Source organism: Spermophilus citellus, assembly GCF_964194105.1.
Source record: "Spermophilus citellus genome assembly, chromosome: 1".
Lineage (NCBI taxonomy): Eukaryota > Metazoa > Chordata > Mammalia > Rodentia > Sciuridae > Spermophilus > Spermophilus citellus.
Genome location: NC_138182.1, coordinates 237926230 through 237951738, shown reverse-complemented (window position 1 = coordinate 237951738; position 25509 = coordinate 237926230). Strand labels below are relative to the sequence as shown.

At 34.4% G+C, this 25509-nt stretch overlaps 1 protein-coding gene across 7 annotated transcripts in view; it reads left to right on the top strand.

Moving 5' to 3' along the window:
• Positions 1 to 25509, top strand: part of IPO11 (importin 11) — a 218473-nt gene that overhangs the window by 36858 nt on the left and 156106 nt on the right. For all 7 annotated transcript variants that reach the window (XM_081293441.1, XM_081293442.1, XM_081293444.1 and 4 more), the window contains 4 exons: positions 1471 to 1543; positions 5718 to 5921; positions 20382 to 20514; positions 22084 to 22142. In XM_081293441.1, coding sequence (XP_081149567.1) covers positions 1471 to 1543; positions 5718 to 5921; positions 20382 to 20514; positions 22084 to 22142 — 469 coding nt within the window. The remainder of the gene's footprint in view (positions 1 to 1470; positions 1544 to 5717; positions 5922 to 20381; positions 20515 to 22083; positions 22143 to 25509) is intronic.

Below are 25509 nucleotides of genomic sequence, written 5' to 3'. Positions count from 1 at the left end.
AAGGAGCAAATGCAGTGGCCCATCTCAGTTCATTCCTTTCTCTCTGAAATCTAAGTCTCCTGATCTTAGCTTCCTAGATTGTTTTTAGTAGTTACATTAGTTTTCTCAAGCTGCCCTAATAAATTCCCACAAACTGGGTGGTTTAAGACAACAGAAATTATTATCTCACAGTTCAGGTGGCTAAAAGTCTAAAATCAAAGTTTTTGCTCTCTTTGAAGAAATTAGGGAAGAATTTTTTTGGTTTCTTTCTAGCTACAGCGGGGGCAAACAATCCTACTTGTTTCTGTGTTTATAGCTGCATCACTAATCCTGTCCTCGGATGTCACATGGCCTTATTTCTCGGATCTCATGTTTCTCATTGTTCATATTTTCCCTTTATGAGACACCAGAACCAGGCTTGGTGGTGCAATTCTGTAGTCCCAGCTACTCTGAAAGCAGAGGTAAAAGGATCTAAAGTTCAAGGCCTGCTTGGACAACATAGGGAGACCCTGTCTCAAAATAAAATTTTAAAAAGTGCTGAGAATGTAGCTCAATGGTAAGAGTGTTTTCTTAGCATGTTTAAAGGCCCTGAGTTCAGTCCCCAGTACCCACCTAAATCCAGTATGACCTCATCTGAATGTTATTACATATGTGGAGACTCTACAGTATTTCCAGATAAAGTCACAGTCCCAGGTACCTGGGGTTTGGACTTGAGCATTTCATTTTTGTGGAGACACAATTTAGCTCACAATAGATGCCTTATACTTTTTTTGTTTATTTGAATATGTTTATAGTTGACCTTATTGAGATGATTTGTCTCATGCCAGCTACTCTGTCATTGATAGAATAAAAAAGAAAAACCTTAAAATGAAGTCTTTAAAATTAATTTCAAAATTAACAATGTGTTCATTCAGTTCAAATCTCACCATGTGTAAGATCTTTTACAATAACTTTTCTCCTTGTATATCCTTCAACTTTCTAGTTTTCCTGGAAACAGTATGGAGGCAATTGTTAGTATTATGTGTATCCTTTCTATAGATGTAAAATGAAAATTTTTAAACTAGTTAATTTCTAATATCCCAAGTATTCTGATTCTTTCTCTTTCCCCAAAGAATAACCTCAACTCAGATTTATAAAAGCCAGTGGAAGCCTAATATTTACTAGTATAGATTTATTTATCCAACTTTTTTTTTTTTTTTTGGTAGCCAACACTAGTAAAAGTGAACATCAAAATATTGTGTTAATTACCCTGGATTTGCCTTATTTTTTAATGCTTACTGTGTTGTGCTTCCTGTTAATTCATTTATGAGGGAATTTTGTTTCTCATTTAATGTGCCAGTATTTAACTAACGGAAATAATTTTATTTATTTACCAAAAGAATCAGAATAACATATTTAAAAGGCTTTGTATTATAAAAATTCATAGTAGTGCTTATCTGTATTCATTATTAGGTGTCATTCTCGTGCATAATGTTTTTATTTTTTTAATAGTGCTCTCTCAGAAGAGGAAAAATCTACTTTGCGCGCAGGGCTCATCACCAACTTCAATGAACCAATAAACCAGGTTAGTGAGACAAATGAATTCTAAATATTGTTTCCCTTTTATATTTGCTTTTTTTCCATGCTAATATTTTTATCTTTCACTAAAAATAAAATTGTATGTCATTATTTTCCTTTGTGGTGGTTTATAGACAACTCATTTGCTAAATTTTAAATTTTGAAATCCAGTGATAGCTTTTAAGAATTTTGGTTAGATTTGGCTATTAATGATTTAAAACTTGGAAGTCATTAAAATGTATACTTGATAATTTTCAACTTTCAGGTTTTGAGCTAGTATTTAAAGCAAATCTTTAAATAATTGTCTTATTGCATAGAAATTAATTTTTAAACAAGAAAATGAACAGATAAAATATGTTACATAGCTAAGGCATGAAAGTATTTGACTCCAGAAATTAATTTAATGACTTACAGTTTCTACCCTTTTCCTACTTTTTCTTTTTAAACTATGACTTCAGCTTTTTGTCTTTATTTCCTGAATCCATCATATTTTCAGTTCTCACTGCTCTGTAGCAATTAAGTAGTTTTTTTCCCATTTCAATGAAGTTTTCTTCTAAGAATAAATTTTTGCTTAAAGGTATAACAGTTTTTAAAATTTTTCAAGGTAATATATATATACTTGATTTCCTACATATCTGTCTATATAGATTTTTTTCCCCCTGAATTCTGGGAATTGGGGATGGAACCCAGGGGTATTCTACTATTGAGCTAAACCCTGAGCCTACACCTTTTTTTTTTTTTGCGGGGGGAGGGGGGGATACTGAGGATTGAACCCAGGGGTGCTTAACCACTGAGCCACATACCCAACCCTTTTTTGTATTTTATTTAGAGACAGGGTCTCACTGAGTTGCTTAGGGCCTCTCTAAGTTGCTGAGGCAGGTCTTTTTTTTTTTTTTTTTTTTATTGGTTAATACATAAGTGAATAACATTCATTTGTGATCATCATCAAGCATTATGTATATGCAACATAATTATGATATGGTATACCTTTATATGCCCAGCAGCATAGTAAATTTACACATACACAAATAATGACGATGACATTGGCCATAGGGAATTTTTCAGTTCCATTTTAATCTTATAAGGCCAATGTCATATATCTGGTACATCCCTGACTGAAATGTCATTATGCAGCATATGATTATAATTTGTTTTTGTTATATAGCAGAAAATATGAATATCAAAAAGTGTTCTTTTCTTTTTTATTTGCTGTAATTAGGTATATATGACAGCAGAATGTACTTCAATTTGTTGTACACAAATGGAGTACAGTTTTTCATTTCTCTGATTGAACACGAAGTAGAGTCACACTATTAGTGCAATCATACATGTACCTAGGGTAATGGTGTCCATCTCATTCCACCATCTTTCCTACCCCCATACCTTCTCCATTTCCCTCCCTCCCCTTTCTCAATCTAAAGTTTCTCCATTCATCCCATGCCCCTCTCCTGTTATGGATCAGCATCCACTTATCAGAGAAAATATTCGGCCTTTGGTTTTTTGGGATTGACTTACATCACTTATTATGATAGTCTCTAACTTCATCCATTTGCCTACAAGTGCCATAATTTTATTCTCTTGTAAGGCTGAGTAATATTCCATTGTGTATATATACCACAGTTTCTTTATCCATTCATCTTCTGAAGGACATCTATGTTGGTTCCACAGTTTAGCTATTGTGAATTGAGCTGCTATAAACATTGATGTGGCTTTGTCTCTGTAGTATGCTGTTTTTAAGTCCTTTGCGTATATGCTGAGGACCAGAATAACTGGGTCAAATGGTGGTTCCATTCTCAGTTTTCCAAGGAATCTCCTTTCTGCTTTCTGGAGTGGTTGCACCAGTTTGTCGTCCCACCAGCAATGTATGAGTGTGCCTTTTCCCCGACATCCTCGCCAACACTTATTGTTGCTTGTATTCTTGATACTACCATTCTCACTGGAGTGAGATGAAATTTTAGAGTAGTTTTCATTTGCATTTCTCTAATTACTAGAGATGTTGAACTTTTTTTTACGTATTTGTTGATTGATTGTATATCTTCTGAGAAGTGTCTGTTCAGTTCCTTAGCTCATTTATTGATTGGGTTATTTTTTTGTCAAGTTTTTTGAGTTCTTTATATATCCTCAGGATTAGTACTGTATCTGATGTGTGTGTGTGTGTGTGTGTGTGTGTGTGTGTGTGTGAGATAAAAATTTGCTCCCATCTGTAGACTCTCTTCACCTCAGTGATTGTTTCTTTTGCTGAGAAGAAGCTTTTTAGTTTGAATCCATCCCATTTATTTGTTGTTCCTTCTAAAACAAAATTTTTTTTGTAGTTGTAGATGACCAGCATACCTTTATTTTATTTGTTTATTTTTATGTGGTTCTGAGGATCCAACCCAGTGTCTCACACATGCATGCTAGGTCAGTGCTCTGACACTGAGTTATAGCCCTAGTCCTCATTTATTATTCGTGCTTTTATTTCTTGCGCTTTAGGAGTCTTGTTAAGGAAGTCAGGGCCTAATCTGACATGATGAAGATTTGGGCCTGCTTTTTCTTTTGTTAGGTACAGGGTCTCTTGTTTGTTTGATTCCTAGGTCTTTGATCCACTTTGAGTTGAGTTTTGTGTATGGTGAGGGATAGGGGTTTAATTTCATTTTGTTGCATATGGATTTCCAGTTTTCCCAGCACCACTTGTGAAGAGGCTGAGGCAGATCTTGAACTCATGATGCTTCTGCCTCAGCTTCCCAAGCCTCTGGGATTACAGGCATGTGCCACCATGCCCAGCCCCCAGCCCTTTTTATTTTTTATTTTGAGACAGGGTCTTGCCAAGTTTCCAGGGCTGACTCTTGAATTGTGATCCTCTTGCCTCAGCCTCACGAATAGCTGGGATTACAGGCATGTACCACCATTTCTGTCTGATTCTTCTAATTTGAATATTAAAATCATACTGTATTTGGCAATATTTCTGATTTTTTAAAATATTTTATTTTTTAGTTATAGTTGGACACAATACCTTTATTTATACGTATTTTTATGTAGTGCTGAGGATTGAACCCAGGGCCTCACACATGCTGGGCGAGCCCTGTAGCTCTGAGCCACAACCCCAGCCCCTGATTTAGTTTTTTTATTTTTAATTTTTTTAATTGTTGATAGACCTTTATTTTTATTTATTATTTTTATGTGGTGCTGAGGATTGAATCCAGTGCCTCACACATGCTAGGCAAGCGTTCTACCTCTGTACTACAACCCCAGTCCTCTGGTTTAGTTTTATATTCACCTTTATAAGTAATCTCAACTCTCAGTTTTACAATTCCTTGAAAAGAAGCTGAGAGAGAATGGAGAATGGAGTTGTTCTCACTAGGGCAGGAATTGATTGGTTTGGGGTTTGGGTGATTAAGAAATAAATCATTCCCTATGTATTCTATCAATCAGTATTTAGGAAGCACTGATCTATACAGATATTGTTATTTAAATACTCGATATTTGATGTTATTTCCATTCTTAGGTTAGTGGTTCTTAAAATTCTTTTTTATAGAATCTTTATTCTGCTAAAATTGAAGACCTTAAAGGATTATATCTATTGATATTTACAGGATTACAAACTAAAACTGAAAAATTTTAAAATATTTCTTAGTTAACCTAAAAATTTTAAAACTGTACTTGTTGACGTAAGTAGCATTTTGTGAAATGAACTATTGTAGCTGTTTACAAAATAATTCAGGTTGAAGAATGACATTGTTAAGAATTTTTGCATATGTCTTTAGTGTCTGGCTATTTAAAAAGAAGACTTCCAGAATTTTATATTTTCTTCTTTATTCTTCACATGTTGTGATATGTTATTTGGTAAACATATGAAGAAAACCTAACTTTTTACTGATACATAATTTAGGAAAGGGAAATTAACATTCCTGAAAGGGTTCTAGTGTACCCTATTTTGAGAATCACTGTCTTAGTTTTTTAGTGAAATTTTAATCATTTTTGTCAAATGTATGATAAATCAAAAAGGTAGTTTTGGGGGCTGGAGATATAGCTCAGTTGGTAGAGTTCCTGCCTTGCATGCACAAGGCCTTGGGTTCAATCCTCAGCACCACAAAAAATCAAATAAGTAAATAAACAAAAAAATAGTTTTTAAACTATGAATACATTCTTATTCATTGCCTGGGTTTCATGTTTATTTCTTGATGATTACTTTTCCCTTGTAGATTGCAACTCAGATTGCAGTGCTGATTGCAAAAGTTGCCAGATTGGATTGTCCTCGACAATGGCCTGAACTGATTCCCACTCTTATAGAGTCTGTTAAAGTGCAAGATGATCTTCGACAGCACAGAGCATTGCTTACTTTCTATCATGTTACTAAAACACTGGCATCTAAACGACTGGCTGCTGATAGAAAACTGTTTTATGATGTAAGTTTTTTAACATAGTTAAGTTTGATTATGAGAATAATGCTACTTGCATACAAATGAATACAGTTTTACTTCTCTTAATATTTTATTGAAAGGTTATGGATTCTTCCTAATTATAAAATACAGTGATGTGAATGGAGATCACTAGGTTGCCAATGAGTATTGGTTGGAAGGTAATGGTCCCAAAGCTAAGAGATTGATTAGAGGCTATTGTAAATCTCTTAAAATGATGCAGTGATAAAGGGAACAATTTGGTAGGCATAGAGTTGAAATTTTGGAAGTAAAATTGACATGTCTGAGTAACTGATGGATGTAGAGCAGTTGTACTACTGAGGGAGTGATAGACCTTTGTTAGGTATTCTGCCATCAGTTGTTGGAGAAATTTTCCTTTCTTTATATACTTCCTTTGGGGCTTTTTTATTTGACCTTTTAAAATAAATAAGTTATCATGCTGAGGATTAAATTCAGTGTCTTGTCTCTACCACTGAGCTACATCTCTGGTTCTTGACTATATTTGAACTGTCAAAATAGTGATTTTCCTGTTTCTCATCCTAACATTTTGGACTGAACCATGTAATGTTAGTGAATCTCAAAAGTATTTGTTATTGTGTTCTTGCTTACCTTTGGTAATTGTAAAGAAATTAAAGGTATATGATTTGAAATTTTATTGTATGATCACATGATAGGGCTTAAGAAACTATTTCAGGTATGTTCTCAGTCATAATGCTGGGTTAGTCAGGTTTTCATCACTGTGACTAAAATACCTGATAAGGAGAACTTAGAGGAGGAAAAGTTAATTTTGACCTCATAGTTTCAGAGGTTGAGTTCATTGAGGTTCAGCCAACTTTATTGCTCTGGGCCTGAGGTGAGGTGATGCAACATGCCAAAAGGACATGGTGGAACAAAGCTACTTACCTGATGGTATCCAGGAATCAGAGTAGGAGGAGCCAGTGACAAAATATATAATCCCCAAGGCCTCTAGTGACCTACCACCTGTTCATAGCTACCACCCAGTAATCCATTCAAATTAATAATCCATCAAATGGATAAATCCACTGACCAGGTCATAGCTTTCATTATCTAATCATTTCACCCCCTTGCATTTAACAGGTATTTTTGAGGGACACTGCATTTTCAAACCATAAAACATACTCTCCAGAAAATATACCGTGAATAGTGTTTTATAGAAGGCTTCTTTTTTGGTCTCTCTTTTGCTCCTCCAAATGTACCATATTTATTGCTTATTCTTTCCCCCAAGGAGCAACATGCTTTTCTCTGGAGGGTTCCAGGGTTTCTCTTGCTTATAAATTTTTAAAGTGGTCATAAGTAGACTTTCCCAGGCCTCTTTTCTTCTGATTTCTACTTTAGTGTGTACTTCACCTTTCATGGTTAGAGTTGTTTCATCCTTCTTTTTGTGTGTGGTACTGGGGATTTGTGATACTGGTGCTTTATCACTGAACTATGTCCCCAGCCCTTTTTATTTTTCTTTGAGACAGGATCTCATTAAGTTGCCCAGGCTGGCCTCCAGCTTTTGATCCTCCTGCCTCAACCTCCTGAGTAACTGGGACTACTAGTGTGTACCCCAATGCCCAGCAGATGCTTCATTCTTTTCTTTCTTCCTTTTTAAAAATTTATTATCATCATCATTATCATTTTTATTATTTGGTACCAGGGATTGAACTCAGGGGCATTAAACCCTGAGCCAGCCACATCCCCAGTCCTTTTTATTTTTTATTTTGAGACAGGATCTCGCTAAATAGCTTAGGGCCATGCTAATTGCTGAGGTTGGCTTTGAACTTGTGATTCTACTGCCTCAGCCTTCCAAGTTGCTGGGATTGCAGGCATGTGCCACCACACCTGGCTTGCTTCATTCTTAGAGAAAGAAGTAACCTCCTCCTAAGTGAAAATGAGTCATTGAGAAGTGTATAGAGGGGGCTGGGGTTGTGGCTCAGCGGTAGAATGCTCGCCTAGCAAGTGTGAAGCACTTAGTTCCTCAGCACCACATAAAAATAAATAAAATAAAGGTATTGTGTTCAACTACAACTAAAAAATTAAAAAACAAAAAAGTGTACAGAATGTGGAGGCGAAGCAATCTAATAGAGCAAGCCAAGTGAAGAGAGTTCTAGAAGAGAATACTTGTCCTAGTTTTTTTTTTTTTTTTAATGCATTTATTGTCCCATAAATAGTGGCCAACTTTTTGTCTCTGAGGACTCTGTTTTGTCTGCATGCTTTGATCTAGGGAAGGGGAGGGAATGAGAGCATGTGTAATATTGAAATGTCTTCTATGTTAAAAATATTGATTTTTTTGATCTGTCTGAGGTTTCTGAGCTACACCTTTGGACTCCTCCCTTTGAGGTTATAACTTAGGCAACTGCATTTTTTAAAAAAATATTTATTTTTTAGTTATAGGTGGACACGATATCTTTATTTTTATGTGGTGCTGAGGATGAAACCTAGTGCTTCATGCATGCTAGGCGAGCTCTCTACCTCTAAGCCACAACCCCAGCCCCTTAGGCAACTGCATTTTTTAAAAAAAATTTAAAATTTTTTAGTTGTAGTTGGGCACAATGTCTTTATTTCACTTATTTATTTTTATATGGTGCTGAGGATTGAACCCAGGGCCTCACACGTGGTAGGCGAGCACTCTACCGCTGAGCCATAACCTGAGCCCGCATTTTTTTTAGATACACATTTTTTTAATATTTATTTTTTAGTTATAGTTGGACACATTACCTTTTATTTATTTGTTTGTTTGTTTGTTTATATGTGGTGCTGAGGATTGAACCCAGGGTCTCACATGTGCTAGGCAAGTGCTCTACCGCTGAGCCACAACCCTAGTCCCAAGACAACTGTATTTTTTTTTTTTAGAGAGAGAGAGAGAGAGAGTTTTTAAATATTTATTTTTTAGTTTTCGGCGGACACAACGTCTTTGTTCGTATGTGGTGCTAAGGATCGAACCCGGGCCGCACTCATGCCAGGCAAGCGCGCTACCACTTGAGCCACATCCCCATCCCGACAACTGCATTTTTAATGAACTCCCCAGCTGATTGTTATCTACATCAAATTTTAAGACAGTCATACCCTCTTTATTTTTAACTCAGTGGGTTTACGTAGCTGGTCTTAAGTTTATCTGAGAATAAGAGAAATTGTTTCTGATATATGTAAGGTTCCTTCCAATTTCTTGTCACTTTTGCTTGAATTCTAACCAGCACTAAAGAAATGGATAGTAAATCTACCCTAGTCTCTGAATTTCTTTTTGATTTTCCTTTATTTCTACTTGAAATTCTTCTGCCTCTAGGACTTGCTTTTATGATGGAAATATTCTCAAAGTCAAATGTCTAGAGGATTCTGGGTTATAGTTACTCTTATTATCAGAGGAATGCTGAAATATTTTGGCTTTTTCAAGGTCTACTCTTCTTATGTGTTTCTTTGGTTTTCGTATTATAATTTATATTTAGCTAATGTGGTCTCTAAATTGTGGTCTACTCAGGCCGTATTCTGGGTAGTTTGTGTGAGATAGCTTCTTCATTGGTTTTCATGTTGTGCTCCTTTCTGTGTAGAATAAAATACAAGTTTGCTTAGCATCTTGAACTTAACTTCCGGTGAAGTATTTATCACATTGGGCTGAATTATAATTGTTGATTTACTTCCTCAGATCAGTATACTGGAGCTTTTAATGCTATAGTACTAATACCAATCTTGAAAAGTATATATTATGGTTGATGCTCAATAACTGTTAAATGCATAAACATTGGGGATATAGCTGTGTGGCAAAGAGTGCTTGCCTGTTATGTGTAGAGCCTTGGGTTTCAAACAAAGAAGCACAAATAGAAGGCATGTTCTTAGATACCTGTTAGATTTTAGAGTAGTGTAGGGCAAAACTTCAACAAAGCAGCAAGAATATTTTGAGTTTATAATTGAGAGACAAAAATACCTGAAAAATGTCAAATTTGCATCTGACAATTTGAAATGGAGTAGCTGAACCTGGAAACATGGTCTGCAGTAGGCACTAAGAAGGGGATCCTGTTTAATGGAGTTGAGGTACAAGATGAGTAGTTTAAGGAAAGTAGTGTATATGAGAAAACAGTATTTTGAAGATAAATTTTGTGAATTAAAGCTGCTCCTATTATTTTGGTAATATGAGGTGTAGATAAACTTTCTTTTAATGGTATGTTTACTGTAAAGCCAAGGTGGACTTCAAATACCAAATTAGTTTCCCACATAAAGTGTAAGCTCATAGTTTTGAGCTAGTTGCTATAGCAAAGTAGTTCAGGGTATACTTAAAACCTTCTGCTCAGTTCATCCCAACAATTTTATTTATTTATTTATTTTGATATTAGGGATTGAAGCCAAGGGTACTTAACCACTGAGCCACATCTCCAGGCATTTTTGTTTTTTATTTAGAGAAGGACCTCGCTAAGTTGCTTAGGGCCCTGCTAAGTTGCTGAGGCTGGCTTTGTACTTTGCTATCCTCCTGCCTTAGCCTCCCAAGCTGCTGGGGTTACAAGCATGTACCACTGCTTCTGGCTGTCCCTACAATTATAACCTTTCCCCCCCTCTGTATTAAAATAGATTTTTTTTTTTTCAGGTGTGACACATTGCAGAATCAACAGTTGAACAAGTTGTTTTGCAATGGCAAAATTGAGCTTGATTTCACACAAAAAGAAATTAATTTCCTATAAAACAGAATACCTTTTCATACAAACCAGAATATTTAAAAAAATCACATCAATTTCAGTTAAAATCAAAAATCTAAAGCCACTGAAAGCAATACAATTTAAGCACCAATAGTAACTCTAAGTATGATGTGTAAACCACAGAGGTATATATTGAAAAATGAAATAATTGGAACCTCAAAAAGATAAAAATATCTTTTGAAAATTATACATACCACTTCTTTTTAGAAAAATGACCTAACTTTTATGGAAAAGACTTGTTTTCCAGTGGTGAATGTTTCTTTGTGTTGAACAACTTTGGGATTTTTAGCAAGAGTCTTTGTGATTGTTATAAATTTCCTTTCAGTTCTAAGATTGTTTGATTCTATGAATTTATAATCTTATTTATCTAGGTTAATTGTATTAGTATAATTAATGTTTTGAGACAGGTGGGCATGGTAGTATGTGCCTGTTGTTAACAGCTCTTTGAGAGGTTGAGGCAATCAGGATTGCTTGAGTCCAGGTGTTTAAGAAGAGAAAATTTTACTTATAATTTAAATATGGATTTTTACATTTGTCTCTCATTTGCACAGAAGTAAACTCAAAAGTGGGTCAAAGACCTAGGTATCAGACCAGAACTTTGCAACTCCTTGAAGAAAATGAAGGGTCAGTACTTCAATATACAGGCACAGGCAACAAATTTCTTAATAGGACTCCTAAAGCTCAGAAAATAATGCCAAGAATTAATATATGGGATGGCATTGAATAAAACACTTCAGCACGGTAAAGGAAACAAATGTAAAAAGAAAACTTAGAGAATGGTAGAAAGGTTTTGCTAGCTACTCTTCTTACCGAGGATTAATATCTTGAATATATAAAGAACTCAGAAAACTTACCACCAAAAACCAAATAACCCAATCTATAAACAGGCAAACGGCCTACAAATACATGAAAAAATATTCAACATCTTCAGCAATTAGGGAAGTGCAGGTGAAAACTATGGAGAGATTTCATCTCAACCCAATCAGAATGGCAACCACCAAAACCACAAATAAGTACTGGAGAGGATGTTGGGGAAAATGAACACTTGGGATTGTAAATTAGTACAACCAATTTGAAATCAGTATGACATTTCCTCAAAAGAATAGGAATGACCCAGCTATATTTCTCACCAGTATTTATCCTAAAGAATTAAAGTCATCATACTATAGTGATACTTGCATACTCATGGATATAATAGCCCAGTTCACCATGGCCAAATTGTGGAATTTGGTGTCTGTAACAGATGAATAAGTAAAGAAAGAAATAAGTAAAGAAAATATGTAAAGAAGTAAAGAAAATATGGCATATATACACAATGTAATTTTTTTCAGCCAAAAGGAAAAAAATTTTTTTTTGCAGGAAAAGGGGTAGAACTGAGAGCATTTTGTTAAGCAAAGTAAGCCAAACTCAGAATGTCAGAGGTTATATGTATTCCGTCATGTGGAAGCTAAAGAAGAAAAGGGGAGGAAGGCTTTTTGTTTGTTTGTTTTAGGTGTGTGTGTATGTGTATGTGAATCTAATTAAAATAAAAGGGAGACCAGTAGAGTAAAGAAATCAGGGAGAGGTGGGGGTTGTGGAAAAGGAGCTGGAGAAGGAGATTGGCCAAATTTGTTATATTGTGTGCATGTATGAATGTTTAACAGTGAATTCTACTACTACACATAATTATAATGCACGAATAAAAAATTTTTAAAAACCATTTGTTAAAATAATCATTTTGCTTTTATCACACTGAAGAAGGGTGAAAATAGTGACTTAATGACATTTAATTTTTTTGCCCAATTTTCTTTTTTTGAGCGGGGGGGCGGGCACCTGGGATTGAACTCAGAGGCACTCAACCACTGAGCCACATCCCCAGCCCTTATTTGTATTTTATTTAGAGACAGGGACTCACTGAGTTACTTAGCACCTGGCTGTTGCTGAGTCTGGCTTTGAACTTGTGATCCTCCTGTCTCAGCCTCCTGAGCTGCTGGGAATATAGTCGTGTGCCACTGCACCTGGCTGTTTGTCCAATTTTCTACATGGTTATTAAAAACATTCTTACAAGTGTCTTGTCAGGAAAATGAATAAGGTTGTTAGAGTACATTTGGCTATGTCTTTTAAAATCTTTTCGTTTAGAATAGTATTTATTTCCTTTTTCATCTTCTCATGGTTTAAAAAAGACACAGTCAGTCTGGTAGTGTCCCACCTTTGGCATTTGTTGTTTATGTTTTTTTGATTAGGTTCAGACTAGAATAAGGTTTTGACATTTGTTGTGTCAGTCTTAATGATAAATTGTGTGGCTTTGATTTAGAACATCTTTTACTAACTTTTTTTGAGGAGAAATTGTGAGGACAGTGGTCTTGAAGCTAAAAATGTGAAGAATATTTGAAATGCTAAAAGAAATAAAAACTAGTTTGTTTGTTTTTTTTTTTTTTTTACATCTCTGCTTCTCAGTTAAAGTCACTAAATAGTCAGTGGGTGGCACTGTTTGTTCTTGTTTAGAAATAGAAAGTGCAAGTATTTGAGTTTTGCATGAACCAGTGCCTGAAGTGTTTTATTAAATAGCTTATTTGCATATTGTTTCGCTGAATATTCCTTTCCTCCTCCACATTTTTTAGAAGAAAATGTAAAAAGAATTTTTTTTTATTCTTCATACTTGCTTTATTACTTTTTTTCATCTGAGCTTTTTATACATATGTATAAGTTGATATTATCTGGGTCAGGTAAAAGTTTATGCAGAACTTGAGATATATGATAGTTGGCTATGGTTTCTTCTTTATACCAGTGGTTTCTTTATTTGTCTCATACAGTTGGTTGAAAGATGTTAAAGAAAAAATTATTGAAGCAAACTTTATTTTAGAGGGGATTATCAGTGGGGTTTTGTAGTAGGAAAAGACAGAGATTGGGTGCAACTCTGTAAGTTTTATTTGTTTTGTTTGAGATGGAGTTTTGCTCTGTTTCCCAGGCTGGACTTTAATTCATCATGATCCTACTGCCTCAGTCTCCCAAGTAGCTGGGATTCTAGGTATGCACCACCATGCCTAGCAAGGCACAACTCTAAATACAAAAAAAGATGGGAATTCGCTGGGCACAGTGGCACATGCCTGTAATTCTAGTGGCTTGGGAAGCTGGTTCAAAGCCAGCCTCAGCAAAAGTGAGGCATTAAGCCACTCAGTGAGACCCTGTCTCTAAATGAAATACAAAAAAGGGCTGGGGATGTGGCTCAGTGCTTGAGGGCTCCCAGAGTTCAATCCCAGATTTAAAAAGGGGGGGGGGCGATTCTTAGCCAAGTAGCACTGGTGTGAGATGGTGGAAGGAGTTAGTAGAAATCTCAGGTGAGGGAGGTTACTGGCTAAACCAATCCAACAGTCTTCCAGTCTCTTGGAAGGCAGGCCAGGTGATCAGATATCCTCTGGAGAATTGTGAATGTGTGAAACCTGATTAGATTCTGGGAGAGATCAGATATCTAGGGGAGGATTTTGGCTTTACAAATTCAGTGATTTTTGCAAAAATTGGTTATTAGGAAAACAGAGAAGTCTAAAATTTTCAAGCCTATTTAGGAAGGTAGACTAAATTTTGCTTAAGGAGAGGCTCTTGGTCAAGGGTAGTGCACTTGCTTCTTCATTCTAATCATTCCTATTTGTTTAGAAGTTCTTTGTAGTTAGTCAACAACAACAACAACAAAACTTCAGCGTTAATAGATGCTTAGCTTCTGGAATATGAAACAAAAAATATTATTATTATTATTATTATTATTATTTTGGTTCTGGGGATTGAACCCAGGGGCACTTAATCATTACTACATCCCCAGTCCTTTTTATGTTTCCGAAACAGGGCCACACAAAGTTGTACAGAGAAGTTTAGGTTAAGCAGTAGTTTGAAGGAGAAGATGTAAAGAAGAACCGTAAATAATTAACTCGGGTTGTCATTTTGCTGTAAGCCAGAGACTGGTTCATAGTATGGTTTTTTTTTTTTGGTCTTGAAACTTGGATATGACATCCTTTGAGTTGTATTTTAGGGTTAGAGATGTCCTCTCCAGTGACTTAGAAGGCTGAAGAAGAAGGTTTTAAAGTTCGAAGCCAGATTCAGTAATTTAGCAAGAACCTGTTTAAAAATAAAAAGGGCATGGGCTGTAGCTCAGTGGTAGAGTGCCCCTGGGTTTAATCCCCAGTACAATACCCCCCTCTCCTTTCCCCGGAAAAGACTAAGTACGGGGCTGGGATTGTGGCTCAGCAGTAGAGTGCTCGCTTAGCACATGTGAGACCCTGGGTTCAATCTTTAGCACCACATAAAAAATAAGTATATTGTGTCCAATTACAACTAAAAAAAAATAAATATTAAAAAAAAAAGACTAAGTACAAAATGGATCTAAAGGTACAGTCAAGGCTATTGATTTCATTCTTCTGGATGAAATATTTGCCACAATAAAATATACTTGTTTAAAATTTACTTTTTATAAAATTCTTACTCCTTAACTGCATCTCAGTCTTCCCATTTCAATTCTTTTGCATTCTTCTGACAAAATATTTTTTGATTTATGTGTTTGGGAAAGTATAGGATACAGTATTTACATATATGCATATTAAAAATTAGAATGATAGGTTTTCTAATTTCTGGACATCTACTTTATTCTCTGAAATGATTTTACTTACCATGAAAGACATTAATTTATTTTATGGTTTAATTAATGTTAAAAGTTTACATTTTATGAGTATAGCATTTTTTTCTTCAGATTATTGCTTTACATTTTATGAAGTAAAGCTTTTTTCTTCTTTAGATTGTTTTCTGATAAGATTGAATGTTTGCTTCTTGTTATAATATTACTTCAAGAGAAGATGTCACTCTGACTTTTTTTTATTGGTGCACAATATTTATACATAATAGTGGGATTCATTGTGATAGATTCATCCATGTACATTACATAATTTGGTTGATTTCATTCTCTAGTACCTCTCCTTTGCCTTCCCTCTTCCCTCTGTTTTTCTTTTTCTGCCCTACTGGTCTCCTTTCTATACTCATGAGAACCCTTTATATTCTCCCATCCCCTTTACCTTCTATACACGAGAAGAAAACATATGATCGTTGACTTTTGGAGTCCACTTAGCATGATGTTCTCTAGTTCTATCCATTTACTGGCAAATGATATAATTCCATTCTTTTTTAGGCTGGATAAAATTTTCTTGTTAGATATATCATATTTTCTTTATCACAGATACCTAGGCTGGTTACATAATTTGACTGTTGTGAACTGTGCTGCTATAAATATGGAGATGCGTGTATCACTGTGATATGCTCATTTTAGTTCCTTTAGATAAATACCAAGGAGTGGAATAGGTGGGTCACATGGTGGTTTCATTCCTAGTCTTTTGATTGTACTGATTTCTGTAATGGCTGTAGTAATTTAAAATTCTCCAATGTTGAGTGTTCCTTTCCCCCTGTATCCTTGCCAGCAGTTTTTGTAAGTATTGGTATTAGTGTTAGTTTTAGTGTTAGTACTCTTGATGATGACCATTCTGTGTTGAAATCTCAGTGTAGTTTTGATTTGCATTTTCCTGATTGCTGAAGATGTTGATCATGTTTTTCATTTATGTTGGGCATCTGTATTTCTTTTGAGAAATGCCTGTTTAGTTCATTTGCTCATTCATTGATTAGATTGTTATTACTTTTTTTTTTAGTGTTGAGCTTTGTGAGTTCTTTCTGTGTTCTGAATATTAACCCTGTGTCGAAAGAGTAGCATTTAAAAATTTTCTCCCATTCTGTAAACTTTATCTTCACATTCTTGTTTCCTTTATTACACAGAAGCTTTTTAATTGGATACCATACTATTTACTTATTCTTGTTCTTATTTCCTGAGCTTCAGGAGTCTTAGAAGAAAGTCATTGCATGCACCTCTATGTTGGAATGTCGACCCTGTTTTCTTAGAACAGTTGCAAAATTTGTGGTCTTTGATCCACTTTGAGTTGAATTGGATAGAGTGAGCTAGTTTTATTCATCTACATATGGATATATAATTTTCCAAAAGGCTGCCTTTTCTCCAGTATGTTTTTGGCACCATTGTCAAGGATCAGATGACTGTATTTGTTTGTGTGCCTTCTTTAGATTAACTTTTTATGATATTTGCTGCTTATGCTATGATATTTGGGCTATAATGAAACATTTGAATTTAAATAATTTGATCTTACTCTTTGAAATATGAGAATATGCAAAAATGGCTTAAGAAATAGTCATTGACTCTATTATCAAGTACACACAGAAAAGAGGGCCAAGACCTATCCCTGATTTAGTTGACAAAGATACAGAGGCCCATTTGCATTTTTTGCTTTTTATTAGAGACTTATAGTTATACATATCAGTTAGGTTCATCCTGACAGAATGATACATACATGGAATTTGATTTCACTTCACATTCCTCCTTCCTTTCCTTTCCACCTCTCTCCCCCCATTCTTCTTCCTCTTCTTTACTGATTTTTCCTTTAACCAATTTATCTATTTATTTTATATTTGATCATTTCTACTTTTGCATAAAATTGAAATTCCCTGTGGTATGTTTACATAACGCACATAGCATGAATTTTCAAAATTCATTTTGCATTTCCTTCCTTTCCCCATCCCTCCTCCTTTCCTCTTGATCTTCTCTGATCTTCCCTATGTCTTTATGATATCTGATTCTCCCCTCGTTCTTTTCCTTATTTTGCTCTAGCTTCCACATATGAGAGGAAACATTGGACCCTTTACTTAGCATGATGTTCTCCATTTTCATCCATTTAAAAGCAAATACTATAATATCAATCTTTATGACTGAGTAAAAGTACATTATGTATATATACCACGGTTTCTTTTTCCTTTTTTTAAAAAAATGTTTATTTTTTAGCTTTAGGTGGACACAATATCTTTATTTTACATATGTGTGGTGCTGAGGATCGAACCCAGTGCCTCGTGCATGCCAGGCGAGGGCTCTACCACTGAGCCACAAACCCAGCCCCATACCACAGTTTCTTAATCCATTCATCTCTTGCTGCAATAAACATTGAGGTGGCTGTATTGCTGTTTGCTGATTTTAGTTCTTCAGATAAGTACCAAAGAATAGAATAGTGGGTCATATTGTGGTTTCATTTTTAGTTTTTTGAGGAATCCCCATACTGCTTTCCAAAGTGATGTTCTAGTGTGTAGTCTAGAGGGCCACTTTAAATAAAAAAAACTTCTTATTCTTTTTAGTTATACATGACAGTAGATATCATACATATGTGGAGTATAACTTCCCATTTTTATGGTTGTACATTATGTGGAATGAAACTGGTCATGTGTTTATAAATGAACATAGGAAAGTTATGTCTGATTCATTTCTTCTGTCCCATTCCTATCTCCCTTCCATCCCCTCATTCCCTCTTGTCCAATCCAGTGAACCAGCAATCTGCATAGCAGAGACCATTCAGCCTTTGGTTTTTTGGGATTGGCTTATTTCACTTAGCATGATAGTTTCTATTTCTATCCATTTATCAGCAAATGCCATAATTTCATTTTTTATGACAAAGTAATATTCCATTGTGTACAGGTACCATATTTTCTTTATCAGTTCATTTGTTGAGGGGTCCTTAGGTTGGAATTGATGTAGAGTGAGCTAGTTTTATTCATCTACATATGGATATATAATTTTCCAAAAGGCTGTCTTTTCTCCAGTATGTTTTTGGCACCGTTGTCAAGGATCAGATGACTGTATTTGTGAATTGAGCTACTTTGAACATTGATGTGGCTGTATCAGTATAGCATGCTTTTTTAAAGTCTTTTGGGTATATACCAAAGAGTGAGATAACTAGGTCAAATGGTGGCTCCATTCCAAGTTTTCTGAGGAATCTCCATACTGCTTTCCAGAGGGGTTCACCAATTTCCAGTGCAAATAGCAATTTATGAGTGAACCTTTTCCCCACATCCTCACCAATATTCATTACTACTTGAATTCTTGATAATTGCCATTCTGACTGGATTGAGATAAAATCTCAGTGTAGTTTTAATTTGCATTTCTCTAATTGCTAGAGATGCTGACCATTTTTTAAAATATTTGTTTACTGATCGATTGTATTTCATCTGTTCAGTTCCTTTGCCCATTTATTGAGTCATTTGTTATTTGTGTGGGCTTTTTTTCTTTCTTTTTTTTGGGGGGGGTGTTAAATTTTTTGAGTTCTTTATATATCCTGAAGTGCAAGTGGCAAAGATTTTTCTCCCATTCTGTCCGATCCCCCTTCATGTTCTTGATTGTTTTCCTTTGCAGTGAAGAAGCTTTTCTTTATACTGTACCATTTATTGATTCTGGATTTTTATTTCTTACACTGTAGGGGTCTTGTTGAGGAATACAGTTCCTAAGCTGTATTAGATGGAGATTTGGGCCTATCTTTTTCTCTAGTAGGCACTGGGTCAGAGGGCCACTTTTATATTCAGATAGTTTATTACTTAATTTGACATAAAAGGGAAGTTAGCTGAAGGTACCAGCTTTGCTTCATATGCTAGCAAGAATGACACTGCAACAATTGGGTATGTATGACTCTAGTGCAAGTTGTGGGATACGCCATTACTGAGAGGCAGTTTTATATTCTGCAGCTCTTTTTCAAGGGAAATGGGACAGAGACCTTTGTACTTCTTTAGAACCCGAGAATTGATGAGAAGCTATCCCAAAACAGCCTAACAGAATTTAGGGATCAAACTGTTTTTGCCATTGTTTTTGAAAGCCCTATATCCTTTGTGTTCTAGGGAATCAAATGATGTGTTCCAAGACTCAGAGTAGCTGAGGTAAAGGCAAAGTTAATCAAAATGATACAACCTGATAATCTTGAATAAGAAAAATAGTTCAAATTACATTAATGATCACTAGTCAGTACTCTCGTATCTATCTATCTATCTATCTATTTATTTATTTTTAGCTAAGTGGCTATCCAGGTTTAGCTGTATTGCTCTGAGACCTTGTGGAAAGAACTGAAGATACCATACTGGTTCTGCTTCACATGGGGAGACAGAAGCTTACTACATTATTATTGGGAAAGTCAAGGTTTTTAAATAGTGGTATACATTAGGAATGCATCTGGAGAAGCCATGTGGTTTGTATGTTCCTGGGTTTAAATATCCCAGAGTTCTTTGCATAAAACTGGAACATAGAAAGTTTGACTACTTTATGGCTCTGGAGGCTGAGGCAAAAGGGTGCTGAGTGCAGAGCCAGCCTCAGCAAAAGTGAGGTGCTAAGCAACTCAGTGAGACCTTGTCTCCAAATAAAATACAAAATAGGGTTGGGCATGTGGCTCAGTGTTCAGTGCCCATGAATTCAATCCCCAGTCCCCCCCCCCACCAAAAAAAAAGAAAGAAAGAAAAAGTTTGATTACTTTTTGTATAGTATAGTGTATTCATTTATCTGATATAATTAGTGAACACTCTACTAAAAAAAACAGTCTGTTTTTTAAACTCAGGTTGCAAACCCATGATTAGAGGGGTAGAGGTGGTAAAGGTAAAAAATATCAGACTGCAATGCAGACATTAGTTAAGTATTGGTTCAAGAAACTAACAGTTTCAGGGTGTGTGTGTGTGTGTGTTTGTGTTTAGAGCAATAGCCAGTGTATTTATGCTTTCTTATCTGCATTGGGACTAAAACATATTTGAAACATTACTAGAAATACTCTATTTTAAATCTTATTTAAAATGTTTTATGGTAAAACAAAAATGTATTACTTTGTAGTTCTAATTTATTATTGTTCTAAGTTTATAATATGTCATGAACTATTTCGTTGCTGTTTCTTTGTAGTTAGCTTCTGGAATTTATAATTTTGCCTGCTCTCTGTGGAATCATCATACAGATACATTCCTGCAGCAGATTTCTTCTGGCAGTGAAGCTGCAATTCTAAGTTCACTTGAACGAACTCTACTATCATTAAAAGGTACTGTTAATCTTGATATATTTTTTTTTAAGTGGTATACCTCAGGACAGTCACCAAATAGTTTTTTGTTGTTGTTGTTGGTTCCAGATTGCACTGGTAAAAATATTTTAATTTTTTCCTGAGAGACAAGGGCTTATTGGTCATTTGTGAGGTTTTTTTTTTTTTGGCGGGGGGGGGGGGGAACTTCTCCTCTACCTTTTCAAAATTCATATTACTATGGCCTTATGCCCCTGAATATATTCCTTTCATGGACCTCTACTTTTTGTTTCTACTTTACTTTTCTCATTCTTGGCCCCTATACTTCTCATTGTCTTGCTAACTTTTTTTTGAAGTCTTAGAAGCTTGATTGAGCTTAATCTTATAGCCATCCTTTCCCAAAGGATGGTTATGCCTCAGGCTCACTTAGGTTTTTAGAAGTGCTTGAGGACTCATCAACCTGTGCTTTCTTAAACTTTGCTTATCTGCATTCCCTTAGCATAAATTTCTATTTCATCTTGCCTTAGTTATATATCTTGATGAATATATTCCAAGATTCTTTTTCTAAAACATACACATTTGTTTCATATTCTTTATCTTCCAGCCCCTCTTCTATTCTGGTTACTAAGACTTTTTTTGTTTTTGTTTTTGTTGTTTTTATCTCATGTAAACTATGTTTCTTTCTTGCTACAATTCATTTGCATTCTTCCCAGTTTTACTTACAAGCTGTTCTATCATACTCACTCTCGTACCTTTGAATCCCACCACACATTCTTGGCACTCCCCTAATGCATCACTTGTATTAATGAAACAAATCCCAAATTGTCAGCATGTTTTGGCATTTCCTGTGAAAAATGTGTAAATGATTTTAAGGGATTGTTGACAAAATCTGTTAATGGAAGTGAACTGAGATAATGTTGTCATCATTCCTTTTTTTTTTTTTTTTTTTGGTACCAGAGATTCAACCCAGGACACTTAACCCTACAAGTAGGATATATTAACCACACTTTACAAATGAGGAAAATTAGGTCTAGAAGAAAGATTTCTCAAAATAATATAGCAGGTAGGCAGTGGACCAAGGATTTAAATCTAGTGTTGCCTGGAATTCTGTTATCCTACTTGTCTCTCAATGTACACTAGTTTGTCAGAGTTACTCATAAGAGTGCTCACGTTTGAGCACTAAATTCTATTTCAGATTTGAAATTAGTATAATTTTTTATGAGACATTATAGTTCTATTAATGTAGCCTAATACTGAAGTTTTTTAGTCTATGTTAAAATTTATGGAGATAGCCTCAATTTCAAGTAAGAATACTAATAATTATATAAATTAAACTAAATAAAAATTATAGCTATGATTAGTGACAACAACACTACTTTTGTGGTTCATAATTACTAGGCTTTCACTACCTAACCAAACAACCCAGTGTTACTTCTCTTCTATTAAATGAGAGAGTAAAGGTAGATTAACCTTCAAGCTTGATTAGGTTTTATGATTCAGTTTTTATTATAATTGTGATTTTAGCTTAACATTATCATTATGATTTTAATGTGAAGAAATGAGATCCAAGTAAAGTTTACCTTTATTTTCCAGTGCTGCGTAAGTTAACTGTTAATGGATTTGTGGAACCTCATAAGAATATGGAGGTGATGGTGAGTAGTAGAAGTAATTTTTTTCTTTGTGGCTTTGAGACAGTGTTTGGTCTTTTCTTGAATGTTTGAAAACATAATTTTCTTATCTGTCATTCATTTAAGAGTTTTTATTAAATAACTAACTAGGGTTTTAACATTCTGTGTATATAATAGATAGAGTGAACTTTTACACTTCTGGTCTGTTTTCACTACATCAATGTAGCTATTCTATAAAGGAGAGGATATAGGCCCTCTGTCTCAAAAATGATAGCATGGTACATTGGCAGTGTTAATTTGATTTTTAAGTGAAAATTAACTCCTGTGAATTTGAGTGCTCTTACAATATTAGGTTCATTATAGACATTTATATCCTTGATATTTTTCTTTTGTTTTTATGTATTTGAAATGAATTTCTTCTACTGATCATAAAATTAATACATGTTCTTTGCTGTCAGTTTACAAAGAATAAATTGATGAGAGAAAAACATTGACAAGCCCTTACAAGTTGTGATATATGTTCATTGTTGGTATATATCTATCTACTTTTTTCTTTACAAAAATGCATAGCTACATTTTCCGCCTAAATGGAATGGCATTTATATTCATTCAGATTTCTGTTAGTTTTATGAGTGAGTTTACCTCAGCTAAAATGTTGCTTTCTGTGGATTGCCTTGGGTACTGCATGAGACGTGAGGGGAAAAAATGCATCCCTTTGGGTCCTTTGACCTCCCTAACAGATATTTGACCAGAGCCACAGTTTTTTGTTTTTAATATTTAATGGATTCAATTTATTGGTAAGATTTTGGTTGAGGCAATGGCTCTGTTCTTAAGAGAGTTTAAAATCCATATTGTCATGTGATACTTAGCTTGTTTTATAAAAGTTAACATGCTTTTTTTGTTTTTGTTTAAAAACGGAATAAAAAAGTAACATGAGATACAAATAATTTTTCAATTTTGTTATCCAGAGGTTTTGTTAAACTTTAGAAACATTCTTTGAGGCATCTTATGTCTATACTTTCAGGTGTACTTTTTCTCTTCCTCAGTATTATATAAATGGGACCATATTTACATGCTGCTTCCTTATCTCCTTTTTAAGAAATTTTTTAACAAACTCAATATATTATGGATCATTTCCCCAGGTTAGTTATTGTTCTGTGTCATGTTTTTAAATGGTAATATGGTTTGTCCATATGTTTATCACTCAACCAATTTTTTTAAAAGATAAATTAATACAGGATTTCTCTAATTTATGTGGATAATTATTTATTGATAGATTTACTGGTTGTTTCAATTTTTAATTATTGATTGATAAGAGATATTGGAATGAACATTTAGGTACCTGTGTAGGGTACTTTTCAAATTATATCTTTAGGATATTTTCCTGAAAATGGAAATGTTATGCAGATCTATAATACTGATATTTATAATCAGTTTGCTGGAAGATACAGCAAAAAAAAAAAAAAATCTCAGTTTTAGACAGTGATACAACAGTATTAGTTGCCATAATACCAAAAGAAAATTTTCTAGAAACCAACTGAACATTTCTCCCTCAATTCCCTAATTAGAATATAAGTTCAGTGAAGGCAAGGATTTATTTCTTTTTTATTTTATTTATTTATTTTTTTGTGGTTGTTGTGGTGGTGCTGGGGATTGAACCCAAGGCCTTGTGCATACAGGCTATATTGAGCTATATTGCCGACCCAGGACTTTGTTTTATTTTCTGTTCACCCCAGAGCTTCAGCTGTAGAAGAAGTACTCAGTAGTTACTTGTTGAATGAATGCATATATATAATAAATTAGAATCAATGGATCAGAAAGCTCAGTAATTATATGTAATAGGACTCTTGAGTATCAGAATTAACTAAAGTATTGACAAAATTTGTCATTGTTTTCTGTGAAAACAAATTGATTTGGATTATATTCCTATAAAGTGGAATAGTGGTTTTCATTGAATATAATTAGTATTTTGTGAGCTTGTGTCTTCTCTGTCTTCTTCTGTCTCCAGATACTATATATAAGACTTTTCTCAGTTATATGTCCCTTATTGTAGCATTTAAGGGACATAATCCAATTGAAAAGAGGATTAAATTTGAACAAATTTGGGACTTCTTTTCAAATAATATAAAAATAGCATAAAACTTAAAAGATGCCAGAAGCAAATATGATAGTGGTGAGATTCTATGCTTATGAGAAAGGGCCATTTTTCAGTTTGAATCTAAGCCTTTTTCTGAGAGTCTTGTCTTGGGTATTTACTTATCCTCACTGATACTCATTCTTTTTTTGTAATATGGAGATGAATTAATAGCACCTACCTCATTGGATGTTGTGAGAATTAAGGTAGATAATGATTTTTGTAATAAGGTTGGAAAATAATTAATTACAATTTTATTGTTATTTTAATTTGAGTTTTTGTTCTATTATTACATAACATTAGTTGAATTGGCTTATTTGGACTATGGATTAATCAGCTGCCTGTAATTCTGTATACTTCTTTTTCTTTTCTTCCTTTTTTTTTTTTTTTTTTTTTTTTTGCAGTTCTGGGATCAAACCCAGGGCCTCAGTGCATGATAGGCAAGTGCCTTACTAATGAGCTATACTCCCAGCTCAATTCTGTACATTTCTGATTCTCTTGATTAGCCATGTCTGACCTTTATAATTTTCTGCTATCTTTGGAGAATGCTGACTGATAATTTTATTTTTACAAAAATTCTTTCCATTTTGTAGTTAATGTGTGGTACCATTAGTCCTTTTATAAAGTTAAGATACATATAGGATGATCATATTTCATCTATATCGAAACCTTTTGCTGTTGCCTTATTCTATGAATCTATTGTTCATTATTTGTCAGTTATTCCCAACTGTGCTTAAATAGAAGAAATAATATAAAAATAGAAGAATGACAGAATTGCCAATAGGAAGATGGCAGTGGTGAAGTTAATTGCCCTACAATTGTTTTTACTGTGTTGACCATTGTGCTGCATCAGGTTTCAAGAAAGTATTTAAAAAAAAAAACTAGAAATACAGTCATTTTACTCTACTTTTTAGCTTTTATTTAACACAGTTCAGAATTTAGACTTTCCTGTCTGAAATGGTAAAGAGAGGAAAGATGATATTTGAGAAATTGTTCCCAATTTTTTAGATTAATCATGTAATAGATGCTGAGACTGAGAGCAGCACTTTAAATTCTAATGATGGTGGTGACATTGATTGTCTAAGTAAAATCTCAGCCTATAAATCTTGATGATATCCTAATTGAATTTTTTCAAATTCAGCAATTGATGAATTGTTAGTATGTTTCTGTAGACAAAGATAATATGGCATTATCGAGTTAAACATTGTTTTGTGAAAAACCTAGACCTTCCCTTTTGCTAAAAGCACATGACATTGA